Source organism: Hyaloscypha bicolor (genome assembly GCF_002865645.1).
Source record: "Hyaloscypha bicolor E unplaced genomic scaffold K444scaffold_52, whole genome shotgun sequence".
In the NCBI taxonomy this organism is placed as follows: domain Eukaryota; kingdom Fungi; phylum Ascomycota; class Leotiomycetes; order Helotiales; family Hyaloscyphaceae; genus Hyaloscypha; species Hyaloscypha bicolor.
In genome coordinates this window covers 1427427-1441359 of record NW_020194554.1, presented here as the reverse complement: position 1 = coordinate 1441359, position 13933 = coordinate 1427427, and the positions used below count along the sequence as shown (strand labels likewise).

Genomic DNA, 13933 nt, shown 5'->3' with positions numbered 1-13933 from the left:
TATTCGTTTAATGTGCTAAATATTGATTGGTTGGGGGGAGGGGGGGTAAGGTCTCCGTGTCGCCGAAGTGGAAAGTAGATCGGGGGCCACGTCTTGCTGGAAATGATCCATATTGAAGAGTGGATTCAAGAGTGTCATAATTTTGGAACAATTTCCAAATTGTAAAAAAAAGGTAATATTTTGGGAAAACACGATTAGATTAGGTGGTTGCACGTCCGGGGTATCCACTGGATTGGACTGCCAGTCCAGCCGAACATGATCCATCTGCAGAAGAATCTTGACCTCACCAGCCGCGGTAAATCAACGATGTTGCAGTGGTGGAAAGCGTACCTTGACGCGGGCAAGACGGTCTGTCACCGAACCGATTTGAAAAAAAACAATATGCAACGCATCGCTCGATTACTCATATTGAAGAATGAAATGAGAGACACGACTGCCACTCTCGACAAGGCGCTATCATCTACTCGAAGCCTCATTACAATAGCCACAGCTGCACATTCGGTACGTTGCCAACCCGCTGCTTCAAATCGGCCCTCAAGTTGTCCACATACCCTTGGACGTGCATTATCTCCGACTCCACTGTATTCGAGTTCATCCTAATAAGGGTGTTCTCCCTCCCATATTTCTCCGCCTGTATTCGGTCAAGTCCTCCCCCATCGTAATCTCTCAGCATGACCAGAGCAATGGTTTTCAAGTTCGGCATCCTCATCACTTCGCTTAACGAGTCGTACTTGAATACTCGCAAAACCTCCCAAACCTGTGAATCAATCGCACATGACAGAATCCGACCACTGTGGGGGCTCCTCGCTAAGTCCAATGAGAGATCGCCGTCGGGGCTGCATTCTAGATTGTCGAAGAAGATTGTATCGATGTTGAAATTGATAAAGACGGCAGAGTCGTACTTTGGGGACAGGATAAACTTCGTGTAGGTGGATAGAAAGAGGGATCGTGACTCGGAGCAAACGTAGAGTAGGGGAGGAGGCGCCGAGTTAGAGGTGTATTGATTTGAGGATCGTTGGAATCGCACAGGAACAACACGAGGTCCAGGGAAAGAACATCTCCAGATCTTGATTCGCAGCTCTGATGGTAGACTCATGAAGATGGTGAAGACGGGAGACAAAGCCATCTCTGATGACATTGCTGAGGTCATCTCTGATGCGGTCGATGAGGATAAGTGCGGTGGGTGATTGTTTGTTGATGTTGACTTTGTCTTCGTTCGATAGCCTCACTTCGGAAGAGAAGAACTGTTAGCGCGAGGCAGAAAATAGCTCTCCCAGCCTCGTCGTGCTCGGCTGACTAATACGGCTGACTACTGGTATTGCCGTCGGCCCAATAGATTCTCCGTGTTTCAACCACTCCTCTCCCAAATCTTTCATCATACAGTACAACATCGCTGTAATTGATCCCAGCCATTACTTCGGAATCATCGTGACCAGAACAGCCCTAGCAACCTTGTCTCTATTCGCAGCCAATAACCATTCACCACACCCATACCTCCTGCTGCCATCATCTCTTCTCTCCTAGCAGTATCCGTAGGGCACGCGCAACACACACCCGCATGAAAATCAAACCCCCGATTAACTTCTTTAACAGCCAGCACACTTAGGTTCCCGTAAAAAAATAACATTAATTAATTGTCATTGTTATGGAAGTTAAAGAAAACGTCGATTTTCGGCCCGGATTTCGGTGTATCACGACTAACCGGAGGCCCATAACAAGATATAGAAAAGCATGTTCCGAGGGGACTTCCCCAGCGTTTTAAGTGAGGCGACTTCGAGCAATTTTTGACAGCCAGGGATAGCATGGATCACATAATCAACATCCAGTCTGGCGGTCTAGGCTAAAGTACACTTCGCCTCCCTTACGGCACTTACATTACAAGTAGACAACTCAGCCGTAACTTTCCAAGGAGGTTATGGGTTGGAACGCCTCATATCTAATCAATAGGTTTGTATTGAGGATTGGAGATCGAGTGATTCGAGACCCGAACGGATTGGTTTCGTCGACGGCAAACCAGCCCGGCTCTTGTGCAGCCTCATTTGTTCTGCTAACTAGAGAGTGCGCTTGAACTGGGAGCTCTAAAGCTTATCTTTACCGATCCTGGGAGCTTACTTGCCAGAGTACAAACTGCACTGGATTTGTATGTCCAAAGTTTGACACCAATAATCTGTTGGCAGTCAGTTAACAGTCAATTGGCAAAGTGGGGCAGTTAATTGACAGTTAATTGGCAAGTGGGGCAGTCAATGGTGCGGATCGCACCCGTTACTCCATATAGGTAATTACCCCACAATAGCCCCACGTGCCATTAAGCGAACACTTGTTGACAGGGTTTTTTCCCCTGATGATATAATAAGATTGCGCTTCCCCATTGATTTTGTATAGTGCCTTCAAATATTCCTGTGAAAATTGGTACCCGAATATTTGACCTAAGCTCTTCTATTAATTGTAACCTTACCCACTTCTGTGTCGTCCTTACTAGCTTTTTGAGTCTTGATATTCGTGCTGCGACGGTTCCGAAGAGCATAAAGAGCCTGAATTACCGCCCCTTGCAACGTCTGTTTTTATATAGTCTCTTCCGAATACCTTCATTTTAGTCGATTCAGTAATATATAGTGGTTCTGCAATCCCAGCTTTTGATTTTTATCTCCATTGTCAGTTTCGGCTTTATTCACGGCACTTTTACCCTGTACCCAAGCGCAAAGTGGCCCTTGCTCCGTCAACAGGAACCTTAATTGCGCCTTCGCCCCACACTTGTAAGAATGGCCGAAAAGCGTACCTCGGAGCTGGATGGGATAATCTTCTCAAAACTTCTCTTATTAAGACAATTACCTAGTTTAGTATTAATAAGAACTCCTTATAAAAAGAGATGCTCACTGGGTACCATATAGTAACTGAAGATCGGTCACGTGAGTTTACTTCAGGTAGCTATATTATATTTAGCTCTATTATTTATATTATACCTTACTTCTCTTAGAAATGTTATATGATTTGTAATACAGTTGTATTTATTATAATACTAGAAATAAATAAATAAAGTATCTTTAAGTGCTTTTTTAAATTAAACTAAAATACTAATACTTATTTTAATAGCTACTTGTAATGCCACGTGACCTAATATTTAATTATATTTAATCAGATTAAGTGATTAATTAATTATATATTTTTTTAGTTACTAGCCGATAATTATAATTAATTAAATTATTTGACACCGGCTTTCTTCAAGTCATTACCGACAAACGACCCCCAGCGATTCGAGGCACAGCTTGCACATAGCCTGGGTATGATCCACTGGCCCCACATGGAGATACAATTGCCGAAAAAGCTTACCAACAGCTAAGCCAACCTAAGCCAATGCCGACAAGGCTGTCTATATAGTGAGTGCTACCACCCGTTTCAGACAATTCTCATATTCCTGTCCCAATTCAACCTTCCCAAAGATGGCAGACAACAATAGGACGTCCAAGAAGGTCAAGGTGGACAATATTGAGAAAATGTCGGGTCAAGAGCAAGAAGTTTCGAGCTCAAACATTCAGAATGATGCTGTATCTCCCCCATCGGGAGAGGATCCCGAAGAAAAAGTGCCGATAGCAACCATTATGGCCATATTCGTGAGTTTCTTATCACAGCCTTTGGGTAGTGTCTAGTTACTTAATTTCCATCCAGTTCATGGGCTTGTCTTATGTCCCCGCTATATCATGTGGACTAGTCCTCCCGGTTGGAATTCTCGCCCAGATTGGACAGGCCCTTGATGACATGGAAAATATTGGGTGGATTCCTGGTGGTTGGTCTGTAGCTTCGGCAGTCTCTTTCGCCATTGCTGGTGGCTTGAGTGACATCTTCGGTCGTCGATATGTCCTGATTGGAGGACAAATAATGGTTTTGATTGGTGCTGTAAGTTTAAGTTGTTTGAATTCCGTTGAGATTCCAAGTATAAACAGCTGATCGTGTCCGCTCTCAAAAGATTATTGGTGCAACAGCCCATACCACGCTTATTGTTGCTTGCGGATCTACGATCATTGGATTTGGGGCCGGGATGATCTTCGTGTCATATCCTGGCATTACAGAATTGCTTCCCAATAAATATCGGTGAGTTCAGTCATGGTTCCTAAATTCCTGATGACTTTACATGATTTCTGACCGAGTCAGTGGTATTGGTATCGGCTGGACCGAGTTCTGCATTACCATTCCTTGGGGAGGCTTCAGCGTCCTAATTGCTAATGAGCTTGCCCTCAATGCCTCTTGGCGATGGTGCTATTATATTGCTATTATCTACTCGGTCATCGTTATCGTTGGAACAGCCATTTTCTACTTCCCACCATCTCATCCACGCCACGACTACGACAAGACCCGATGGCAAGAGTTCCAGGAATTGGACTTCATTGGCTTGGCTCTTTTCACCGTCGGTTTGACAGTTTTCCTCGTTGGCTTGACTTACCTCGGAAAGTCTTCCTATTCAGTAGCCCTAGTTGCCGCCACTGTTACCATTGGCGCTCTCGTATTCATCGCCTGTTTCGTCTATGACTTCACGATTCCCAAGAATCCAATCTTCCCGTACCATCTCTTCGCCATGTTCAAGGAATTCACGGTCCATCTGATCATTCTCTTCATCGCCGGCATGATCTGGCAGGCAGTCACTACACTGGCACCCCAAGCAACTCTCTACATGTACACGAACAAGCCAGTTCAAATTGGAATCACACAAATCCCAGGTAACCTCTCTGGAGTCATCGGAGGCTGGATCCTTCCTTCCTTGGTCCACAAAATCAAGCACGTCCGCCAACAAATCATCTTCGCGCTTGTCATCCAAACCGTCTTTACCGCCTGCTACGCAGCCGTGATCCCCGAGCACAAGTACGCCTGGATGATCTTCCAGATGTTCGGGCAATGTTGCTTCACCTGGGTAACGTCCCTCGCCTACGTCGCTTCGGGCCTCTTTGTGCCGCAAGAAGAGCTCGGCGTCTCAGCCGGGCTCATCGGTACCTTCCGCAGCGCAGGAGGCAGCGTAGGCAACGCTATCTTCTCCACCATCGCCACCTCGATCGTGAACAAGCAGCTCGGGCCACGGATCGCAGCCGCTGCCATCGGTGCTGGTTACTCCCCTGCTGGTCTCGAGGCTTTGATCCCCGCTGTTATTGAAAATGCTGTGGGTGTTCCGTTCGCGTTTGCGAAGACGAATGCTTCGACAGCGGTGATTGAGGCGACAGGACACGCTTTCAAGGAGACGTATGCGTATGCTTTCCGCAGGGTGTTCCTTGCTACTATCCCTTTTGGAATAATTGGAATAATTGCAGCGTGGTTCGTCAAGGATCCTAGCCATCTGTTGAACAACCATATCGCGATCCATCAGGAGAGAGATGTCTTGTCTGGGAAACGCTTCAATCCGGGGGAGATGGAGCAGATTGAGCACCGTGGTGAGGATGGAATGGAGAAGCAGGCTTAAGTGTTGAGTCCAGTGTACTTCCTTGCTGAAAAGCACGAGAATCCTTTGTGTATCATTGGTGCGCTGTCTTGGTGCAAGTACTGTACTTATATCTTGTTGTCTTGGCAGAGGCTATACTAGATGTGTTGAGCTTCTGGAGCTTTGGGAGGGTTTTTTATCATAAATCAAGAGTTTGACCTATTCTTAAACAGTCTAGGTACTAGGAACACTCTTTATTGATTGGATATAACTACTATCCGTCCCTATACTATAAGTCAGGAATAGAATCTCTCTTGAATCTAGGATCTCATTTCCTCCTGTCTCCCAAGCAAGTTGCTCAACCACCTCCACCGCCACTTCTCCTCGCCCTTGCCCTCCTCCTGGACCCCTCAATGATCCCGCATCCAGTCAACAATACCATCAACTCCCAGTTACTCCAATCCTCCAACTTTTTCTCCACGCCCGCCTGCCTATCCAATCCCCTCCTCACATAAAATGTTCCTCTCTTGGTCGACCACAGCCCCTGGCACCCTTTGTAAACCGCCAGCACCTGCCCATCCGCACCACTCTCCGCATTCTCCCTCAACTCCATATCCGGCTGATCCGCAAATAACGGCTGTCTCGTCCGCTGCCACGTGAACCTCCTCCTATCCCCCATCCTCCCAAACTCAAACTCGTAAGTGCCATGCGTCCAGTTGCTGACTCGTCGCAGACTCTCGTAGTCGATGTTATCCCGGTTGGGATTCCCGAGACCGACGGTGTTCTCAGAGAAGACGCCGAGTTTTAGCACCCCTAGGATGTGACCACCTTTCGCGCCGAGGGAGAGAGTTACCGAGGGGTTGCCGGGCCATTGAGAGTTTTTTACGTAGAAGAGGGTGCTGGATGAGCTCGGCGGAGAGAGGATCAGGTTCCCGATGCCGGCGTTGGAGACGGTGAGGGTGCGGAAGTCGTTGGATGTTGGGTCGGAGGAGGAGTAGGTTGGTGGTGGTAGGAGGGTCATCTCTGTGGAGGTTGAGCAGAGCGTGTCACTATCTCCTGACCTTGATGTTGGACCAGCCATCTTGGCGAGGCTGTGTTAATGTTTCTTGTTGCGGAAGTTTTGTTTTGTGTTTGTTTGATGCTCAGAGTAACGAAACGTTGAAGGCGAGGTCAAAGGAGCCTTTAAGTAGAAAAGAATGAAGTAAGAGGTTTGAGAAGGAGAAAGATAACATATCATAATCAGTCGGGCGATCCTATAGCACACGCGAGGCTATGCAGAAGCCTTCTGACTTGAAGTGACCCACCAATCGTATGTCTTGGGGATACGAACATCCTTGTCGCTCTATCAAAGTAGGGCTGAATCTTCCCCGCAATCACGTGGTGGCTGGGAAGATCGCTGGACTCGTCTTTGCAAAAGTCAGAAATCGGGACGACTTCTGGCCGATGACTAGGCGGCAAAAGGATCCTGCTTCGAGCATAAGAAACAGAGCCAAGTAAAAGGCAGAGAATGCGGCTGCCTGACGTGGCAGTGATATGAAGTCTGCCGTGGCGGAGGCTCATACAGATTTATTGTTGTCTAAAGTCAAAGGCTATGACACCGGTCATCTCCAATCAGAGCGCGTGAGGTATGAAAGGCAGTAATTAATATGCTCTGTGATGTCTTGGGATCTTCGGGACTCGTTGCGATCGCGTTCTCGTTGCGAAAGAAGATTGTCGATGTTCAGTCTAGGACTTTGGCGAGTTTTTTAACCTTAGCGTCTTCGATAGCACTGAAGCCCCTGAGCTCGCTAAAATTTGACAAGTCTTTAGCGAATATTGTAAGCTAATGAACCAGATCAAGCAGTCATGGAAAACCTCAAGTCAGAATTTCGGTATCATGGCATGAAAAGATTTGCGCTAAAAGTCAGCTGACCAGTTCCAAGGACTGGATCCTCAAAATCAGCCTATCTCAAGCGAAAAGTTCAAGTTACACACAGCAACCTGCCAACGCACGACCCCGCCTTTCTCTATCGTATCTGAGCCAGAGGGAATCATCAAACTTCTCAAGGACTTCATCGTCCCGTTAATATTAATAAACAATTGCGGGTTCAACTCCACTTCTACGACTACGACAAAAAATCTCTCTCATCGACAGGGCCAAAGATGGGCGTACCATTCTCACACGAAGTCCAAAAGGCCTCTGAACATATCGACAACATCGCACCCACTGTCGTAACCGCGCTCCGCAATATCGACACTATCGTACCCTACGTCAAGTTCGCGCTCGTGGCCAGCATCTTGGCATCTATCATCCTCTCCATTCTTATCGTTACCCTCCTCATAGCTGTCATCGCACTGCTCATCACCGTTAACCCTGATCTGGCTGAAGAGCGGAAGAGATTGGTTACTCCGGCGTTGAAAGCGTGGTTGAAAGTGCCGAGTATGTTGGTGGGAAACTCACCAGCAACACCAACGGGGGAAAGCGAGACGGCGGAAAGACGCCCGACCGGTATTCTTGAAAAGAGAACCAACATTGAGGATAAAGGCGTACATTTACAGGGTCGAAGGCGTGCTTCACCGCGGTAGAGGCAGCTTGCTCGCATCGCGCTCCACGGAGGCCCAGGTATCCTTCCAGCAGTCTTCGAAACCTGAGCCAATATCAACTCTTGCCACACAGCTCTGGAAACCGTGGCTCTTATTTTTCTCTTAGACCTCTTCAGCACTGCATTTCATGTTGGGGCTCTTTGACTGCTTTCCTCTTACTTCAGAGGACAACCGTTACGAGCGATGTTACACCATTAACATCTGAGAACCGTTATTTCCACAATCCGATCATACACCACTGACTCGATCAAACCCTTAAGCCTTCGAGTTTCCCTGTACGTGGCTGTCACATCCAACATCCAGACCTTTTGGAGGATCCAGGCTATAGTGAAAATTTGGTTTTATGATGAGATAGAGGATTTCCATGAGAATACCCATGAATATATGGGAAAGTTTGGCAAGTACAAGGATGGCCTCCGCTAGAATACAGACAATGAATTCCCCTTCCTTGCATATAGCCCGTCAATCCCCCTACCTTGTTCAATGCTTCGGTACGCCCGTGCAGCCGTGCTCCAAGTCCACGTTGTCGTTTTCGAGTTAAAGTTGCCTTTCTTTCTCTTATGCCTCCTTCAATCTCTGGTCCTGGTCTTGCTTAGCGCATAGGTTCGCTCGCACTCCAGATCCATATTATCGTTTTCGAAGGAGAGACGTCTTGGTTCCTCTTTCCCTTTCACATGCTCAACCTTCTAGCTTTATTCAGTAGTTCAACTTTCGTGCTCCAGATGCTCTTCAGTTTATATTCGAGGGAAAGCCAAAGAGCCTCCAGGGACGTATTCGGGTCTTGATTATACCACGACTCCGTCAACCGCCAAACCTCGAGTGCCACTCTTTACATTTTCTTTCGCTTTCGATGTCTGCTACAATTGCAAGACCCTCCTCGAGGCCCGATATCGTTGCTCGGATGTCTACAATCTCATTGGGAATGCTGATACCTTTCCTGCTCGGGACAGTGGTATTTTGAGGGGGCGTTGCGCCTGCCAATCTTGCCTAAGGGGAGTCTGTGGTCCTCTATGAGGCGCTCCTCTTTGAATCTTTCTGTCTACGAGGCTCCTAGCTAGGAGAGGATCTCGAGCAGGGCTGGTCTGGAGAATCCTTGGGCGCGGATCCAGAGCAACACCAAGAAGCAAGAAGCACTCCGCAAGCGCGTTACTTCTCTAGTACTGAGTGCGAGGAAGGGAAATCTAATCTGGAGAGCGAGCAAATTGATTCAGGATTTGATAAGAGAATAAATGGGTAGGTATGTGGATGTTCTGACTTGGAGTCGAACAATGTTGAAAAATTGTGACCTAAAATTCGAATCATTATCCCCGCGCTCACTGGAATAATTCAATTCTTATAAAGTTACGAAATTAGTCTTGCTATTAAATTTCGAGATATTCTTCCCGAAAGTTGGGGTGAATGGTGATGAATATTCCTATTGTGACATGGACAATGAAACCCCAGCACTCGACCACAATAGGAGGACGACAATAGAAGATATACTGATGCAACAATAGAACATAACACAATAGCCAGAATAAATGAACAAATAATATAAAATCTCTTCTGCACATTCCTTCCTTCATTCCTCAACCATACCACATTCCAAATCGACCGCCACCATGCCTTTTCCGTCTGGATTTCACGACCTCCGTCTTCGAGTCGACGAGCTGCAGGCGGAAAATGAGAGGTTGGAAGAAGTAATTAACGAGCACTCTTTTCACGCACTCGGAGCCGAATTGAGATTGCGACAGGCCGACGCGAGTTACAAGTTACTGGTGGCACAATCAGCAGACCAAATCTCGAAACTCACAAAGGAACTGATTGATTTCGAACAGGATAACAAAGATCTAAAGCGCACCCGTGACGACCTCGAGAACGACAAGACAAATCTTGAGCGTACCCGCGACGATCTTGAGAACGACAAGAAAATTCTTGAGCGCGCCCGCGACGACCTGGAAAGCGATAAGAAAAATCTTGAGCGCACCCGTGACGATCTCGAAACGGACAAGATGAATCTGGAGCGCGAACGCACCGAGCTGTTGAACAAGCTGCAAAGAGCGTCGGACTCGATAGACCAGAAGGAGAAGCACATTCAACATGTTGAGGCCCAAGCAGCAAAATTCAAGGAAGAATTAGAGGCGGAGCAGGAAAAGGTGCGAACGCTCCATGAGAACATCAAGAAGGCCAAGGAACTGGCAGATGGGCGCGAGCAATACATCACACAGACAGAGGGACAAGCCAAAGAATTCGAAGACCAAGTCAAAGAACTGGAAAAGGACAAGCTCGATCTCAACCACCAGCTTGTATACGAGAAAGCCGGGCGCTACAATGTGGAGACAGCCAAAGGTGTCCTTTCAACCAAATACGACAAATTGCTCGACGAAACCAACAACGTACGAGGCCAGCTCGATGCCACGCAAAAGGAAAATGGCCGCCTCAAAGGTCATATCGACGACTTGAAGACGACGATCACTAGCTTGGAACATGTCCAGGCCGAAGCTCTTGAGGATAGGAAGGTCGCGCAGGGGCTGCGCCGTCAATGGGAGCGTATGAGGAATGAGCTGCCACGTTTCAACCCGTCACCACAAGCTGCTATCGCACCACCACCTCCTGGACCCGATGGACAAGCTGGACGAGCTGAACAATCTAAGACGCAAAACCTTGCAAGCGAACTCCCTTTCGACTTTGACCACGGCAGCATTCAGGAATCGAACGGCGAGTCAGACGCCCCCACGACCACGACCCAGTCCTCCAACGGTAAACCCAGCGATGGCTCCTCCTCCTCCTCTTCTTCTTCAGAAGACTGCGGTGATGCTAATGATGACAACGACACTGAAGTCAATGATGAAATCACAGAAGTTATCAGAAAGGTTCACGTCCACAGTCCACGAATACGCATCTACCTTCCATACCAGAAGACGCTTCACAATCCATTTTCCTGCTGGGTCCTGGTCGAGTTCAACACCGCTATTCTCTTCCGCAACTGGCTATCTTATGCTGCGGGTCGTGCCGCTCCATTGCTCCGCAGAAAGGGCCGGACTGTTGAAGGAACCTCTCCCAATGGCCTGTCTCAATCTCCAAGCGGTGGCGGCACTCTAAATGGCGTACGTGGTACGCCCTCTGCACCTTCGCCAGTCGACCCCAAATCCGAGAAAGATGCAGAACTCATTCAACCTGTCAATGGAACTGCTCCTGATGGTCCAAACGGCGCAAGTGTTTCCCCCTCTGAACCCTCACCAGTCGACCCCAAAATCTTGGAAGTCGTAAACCTCATCGAACCTGTTGTCCCTAGCGAAGACAATAGAGAGACCTACCCATCTGGCGAGAATCTTCCTCGTGATGAACACTTCCGCCAACCATCTTCGAACGCAAATATCAACCCCAGCAACTCCCCTCCAGTCTTCGGGACTTTTTTCGCCTTTGCTCTACATCTGATCTTCTACTATTTCCTCTATGTCTGCTACGAGAACTACTGCGAGCGGAGTAAGTGGATCTCAGCAAACGAGACTGCTCGAAAACTTGCATTCGACATCCTCGCTCTTCGAGGGGGAGATGGACGTGGCCTTGCCTCTCACCTCTTCTCTGAACAAGTGGTACGCACCATTGACCGCTTCGTCCTCACAACAGTGTCACTCTTCAAGGTTGAGACCAAGGCCTGGCAGATTCCAGGATAGATTCTCATTTCCGACTTTCACAAATTCAACATTCAAGCAACTTCCTTTCAAACGACCTGTCATTCTTTATGACACGGAAAAGGAGTTTAGAGTTCACCGGCGTTGGCATACACTTTCTCAGGGATTCCTAGTCTTGGGAGGAGGTTTCGGATACCCACAGGCTGGCGTTTGGTTAACCTTAACAATACCCAATCATGTTTCTTTCTTGTTCAGTCTGCATTTACTTGAGATTCACAACACATGCAGGCTTTTCTATCTCTGTTTTACTAGTTTGATGCGCTTGCTACCATGGATATGAGCTTGCTGATGGATGGATGGCCTCGATCCTGTTTCTTTTCAATCACTTTGTTTTCCGGATCCGCACATTTTCTCGAATAACTACCCACCACTCTGTCCTGATCTGAGATTTCCTCTCATTGGTCATGGTCCAATAGTCGCCTTGCAGCTTGCTCCTGTACCTGAATATCAGCCCAGAAAATCGAAATAATTCAAATACATGCCTGTCTCTCACCCATGCATCCTGCCGTGACCTTGAACCCAACTGCCAAGCAACAAACACAAATAATTCAGTCACTATGCATTACCTCCATACAAGCCACTTTTGTTCTTCCGGCCGAGAGATTATGATTCATTTTTCATTTTCGTCCGAAGTCGTCCGAATGCTGTGCCACCCAGGTCGTCCGGACAGGGTGCTGAAACCCTGTAAATTAACCCGAGGTGCCGAGCCTGCCACATGCTGAGTAAACAGAGATCTAGAATGATTTGAGTTTCGGGGTGCAGATGGCGCATGCATATTGATGACGTTAAGCAGCACCTGTATCGCATGATTTTGCAAATGTATATATACTATTACTCCTCCCCTCATCTCCTGAGTTTTGGAGTATACAATTTCAAACAACTGCAAACGTTTCTTGAGCGAGGAGAAGAAAGTCCCGTCAAATCTGCCGCCACTGCGTCATCGAACTTTTTTGATTTACCTCATCGATAACATAAAACTACAACACATTCCTCTCCCACAACAACAATTGAGCAGCAAATAAACGCAACCATGTCCTCCAAACTCGTGCCCGAGAACCCAGAAGAGGTAATGGTAATCCGCGAGATCGCCCCCAATGTCACAACGCTCTCCGTCCCCTTCCTGCGATTCGGACGCATAAAGTTCGGTGGACGAGCAACAGTCGGTACGTCTCCCTTTTCCCGTCCTCTACCTTTCACCTCTCTAACAATTCACAGTGAAACTCCACTCCGGTGCCCTCGCCGTCTTCTCCCCCGTCGCCCTCACCCCAACAGTCCGCAAAACCCTCGGCTCCTCCCCCGTCTCCTACCTCATCGCCCCAGATCTCGAGCACCACATCTTCCTCTCCACCTGGTCGACCGCCTATCCCACGGCACACATAATCGCGCCTGAGGGGCTCGCCGAAAAGCGCGCCAAGCAGTCCGCATCCGACAAGTCGGTGACCAACGTCCCGATCTCAACCATCTTCACGGCGAAAGGGAAAGAAAGCATTAAGGTCGGAGGAGAATTCGACGAGGAGTTTGAATACGAGTTCGTGGACGCACATCCGAACAAGGAGCTGGTCTTCTTCCACAAGCCATCGAAAACCCTGATCGAGGCGGATCTTCTGTTCAGCCTGCCTGCGAGAGAGCAATACTCGAAGACGGGAATCGATCCGACGACGGGATGGGCGACGCGGATTTTTGGCGCGCTGCAGAATACGAGGGGCGAGGCGCTTTGGCAGAAGAGATTGCTGTGGTACGCGATAAGTAGTGCGGATAGGCCGGGGTTTAATAAGAGTATTCAGAGGATTAATACGTGGGGATTCGAGAATGTGGTGCCCTGTCATGGGGATAGTTTTGTGGGGGATGGGAAGAGTGTTTTTGAGAAGGTGTTTGGGTGGCATTTGGCGGGGAAGAAGTGAGGTATTGCTTGGAAGGGAGGGGAGACGGTGTAATGGGACTTGGTTATTGGAATTGGAGCTTGGGACCAGGTGATGGGAGCAATATCATGTACAGCTAGATTACTCTTGTGACTTTGATGTGTAAATAATTATCAGACGAATCTATCTATGTTAATAACCCAAGACTGCACAACATGTTCAAACGTACGAGCAGATTCTAACCAGACTGCCATATCTATTCGGTGTCATGTCTACACACGGGCTATGCAATGCGTGTTCCTATGCGGTTTCCAACCTTCACACCTAACAGACTAGGCATGATTCTGTGCTGAGCCATTCACACCTGATTCCAAAACGCCAACGCAATGATCCAGCTCCAGTTCCCAGTTTGTCTTCCA

The 13933-nt window shown here is 48.0% G+C and overlaps 6 protein-coding genes across 6 annotated transcripts; 4 read left to right on the top strand and 2 right to left on the bottom strand.

Moving 5' to 3' along the window:
- Positions 1-155: 155 nt before the first annotated feature.
- K444DRAFT_610255 (uncharacterized protein) lies at positions 156-1215 on the bottom strand. The gene has a single exon (XM_024879713.1). The coding sequence runs from the start codon at positions 1136-1138 to the stop codon at positions 476-478; it is 663 nt and encodes a 220-aa protein (XP_024740307.1). The 5' UTR covers positions 1139-1215; the 3' UTR covers positions 156-475.
- A 2276-nt stretch (positions 1216-3491) lies between these two features.
- K444DRAFT_523325 (putative efflux pump antibiotic resistance protein) lies at positions 3492-5440 on the top strand (the record flags this gene model as incomplete). Its single annotated transcript, XM_024874277.1, has 4 exons — positions 3492-3608; positions 3664-3891; positions 3962-4086; positions 4147-5440. The coding sequence occupies 4 exons, from the start codon at positions 3492-3494 to the stop codon at positions 5438-5440; spliced, it is 1764 nt and encodes a 587-aa protein (XP_024740306.1).
- A 158-nt stretch (positions 5441-5598) lies between these two features.
- Positions 5599-6594, bottom strand: K444DRAFT_335896 (uncharacterized protein). Its single transcript, XM_024871984.1, has one exon. It carries the CDS (start codon positions 6477-6479, stop codon positions 5757-5759), a length of 723 nt encoding a protein of 240 aa, XP_024740305.1. The 5' UTR covers positions 6480-6594; the 3' UTR covers positions 5599-5756.
- Positions 6595-7540: 946 nt separating this feature from the next.
- K444DRAFT_627114 (uncharacterized protein) lies at positions 7541-7963 on the top strand (the record flags this gene model as incomplete). The annotated part of the gene is made up of 1 exon (XM_024882761.1): positions 7541-7963. The coding sequence occupies one exon, from the start codon at positions 7541-7543 to the stop codon at positions 7961-7963; it is 423 nt and encodes a 140-aa protein (XP_024740304.1).
- Positions 7964-9572: 1609 nt separating this feature from the next.
- K444DRAFT_610251 (uncharacterized protein) lies at positions 9573-12128 on the top strand. Its single transcript, XM_024879712.1, has 2 exons — positions 9573-9735; positions 9822-12128. Exon 2 carries the CDS (start codon positions 9973-9975, stop codon positions 11635-11637), a length of 1665 nt encoding a protein of 554 aa, XP_024740303.1. The 5' UTR covers positions 9573-9735; positions 9822-9972; the 3' UTR covers positions 11638-12128.
- Positions 12129-12685: 557 nt separating this feature from the next.
- K444DRAFT_523307 (uncharacterized protein) lies at positions 12686-13556 on the top strand (the record flags this gene model as incomplete). The annotated part of the gene is made up of 2 exons (XM_024874275.1): positions 12686-12818; positions 12871-13556. 2 exons carry the CDS (start codon positions 12686-12688, stop codon positions 13554-13556), a joined length of 819 nt encoding a protein of 272 aa, XP_024740302.1.
- Positions 13557-13933: the final 377 nt, after the last annotated feature.

What these genes read in the sequence shown, in the direction of transcription:
- K444DRAFT_335896 (XM_024871984.1), bottom strand. Translation starts at nt 6,479, where the DNA reads ATGGCTGGTCCAACATCAAGGTCAGGAGATAGTGACACGCTCTGCTCA.
- K444DRAFT_610251 (XM_024879712.1), top strand. Translation starts at nt 9,973, where the DNA reads ATGAATCTGGAGCGCGAACGCACCGAGCTGTTGAACAAGCTGCAAAGA.
- K444DRAFT_610255 (XM_024879713.1), bottom strand. Translation starts at nt 1,138, where the DNA reads ATGTCATCAGAGATGGCTTTGTCTCCCGTCTTCACCATCTTCATGAGT.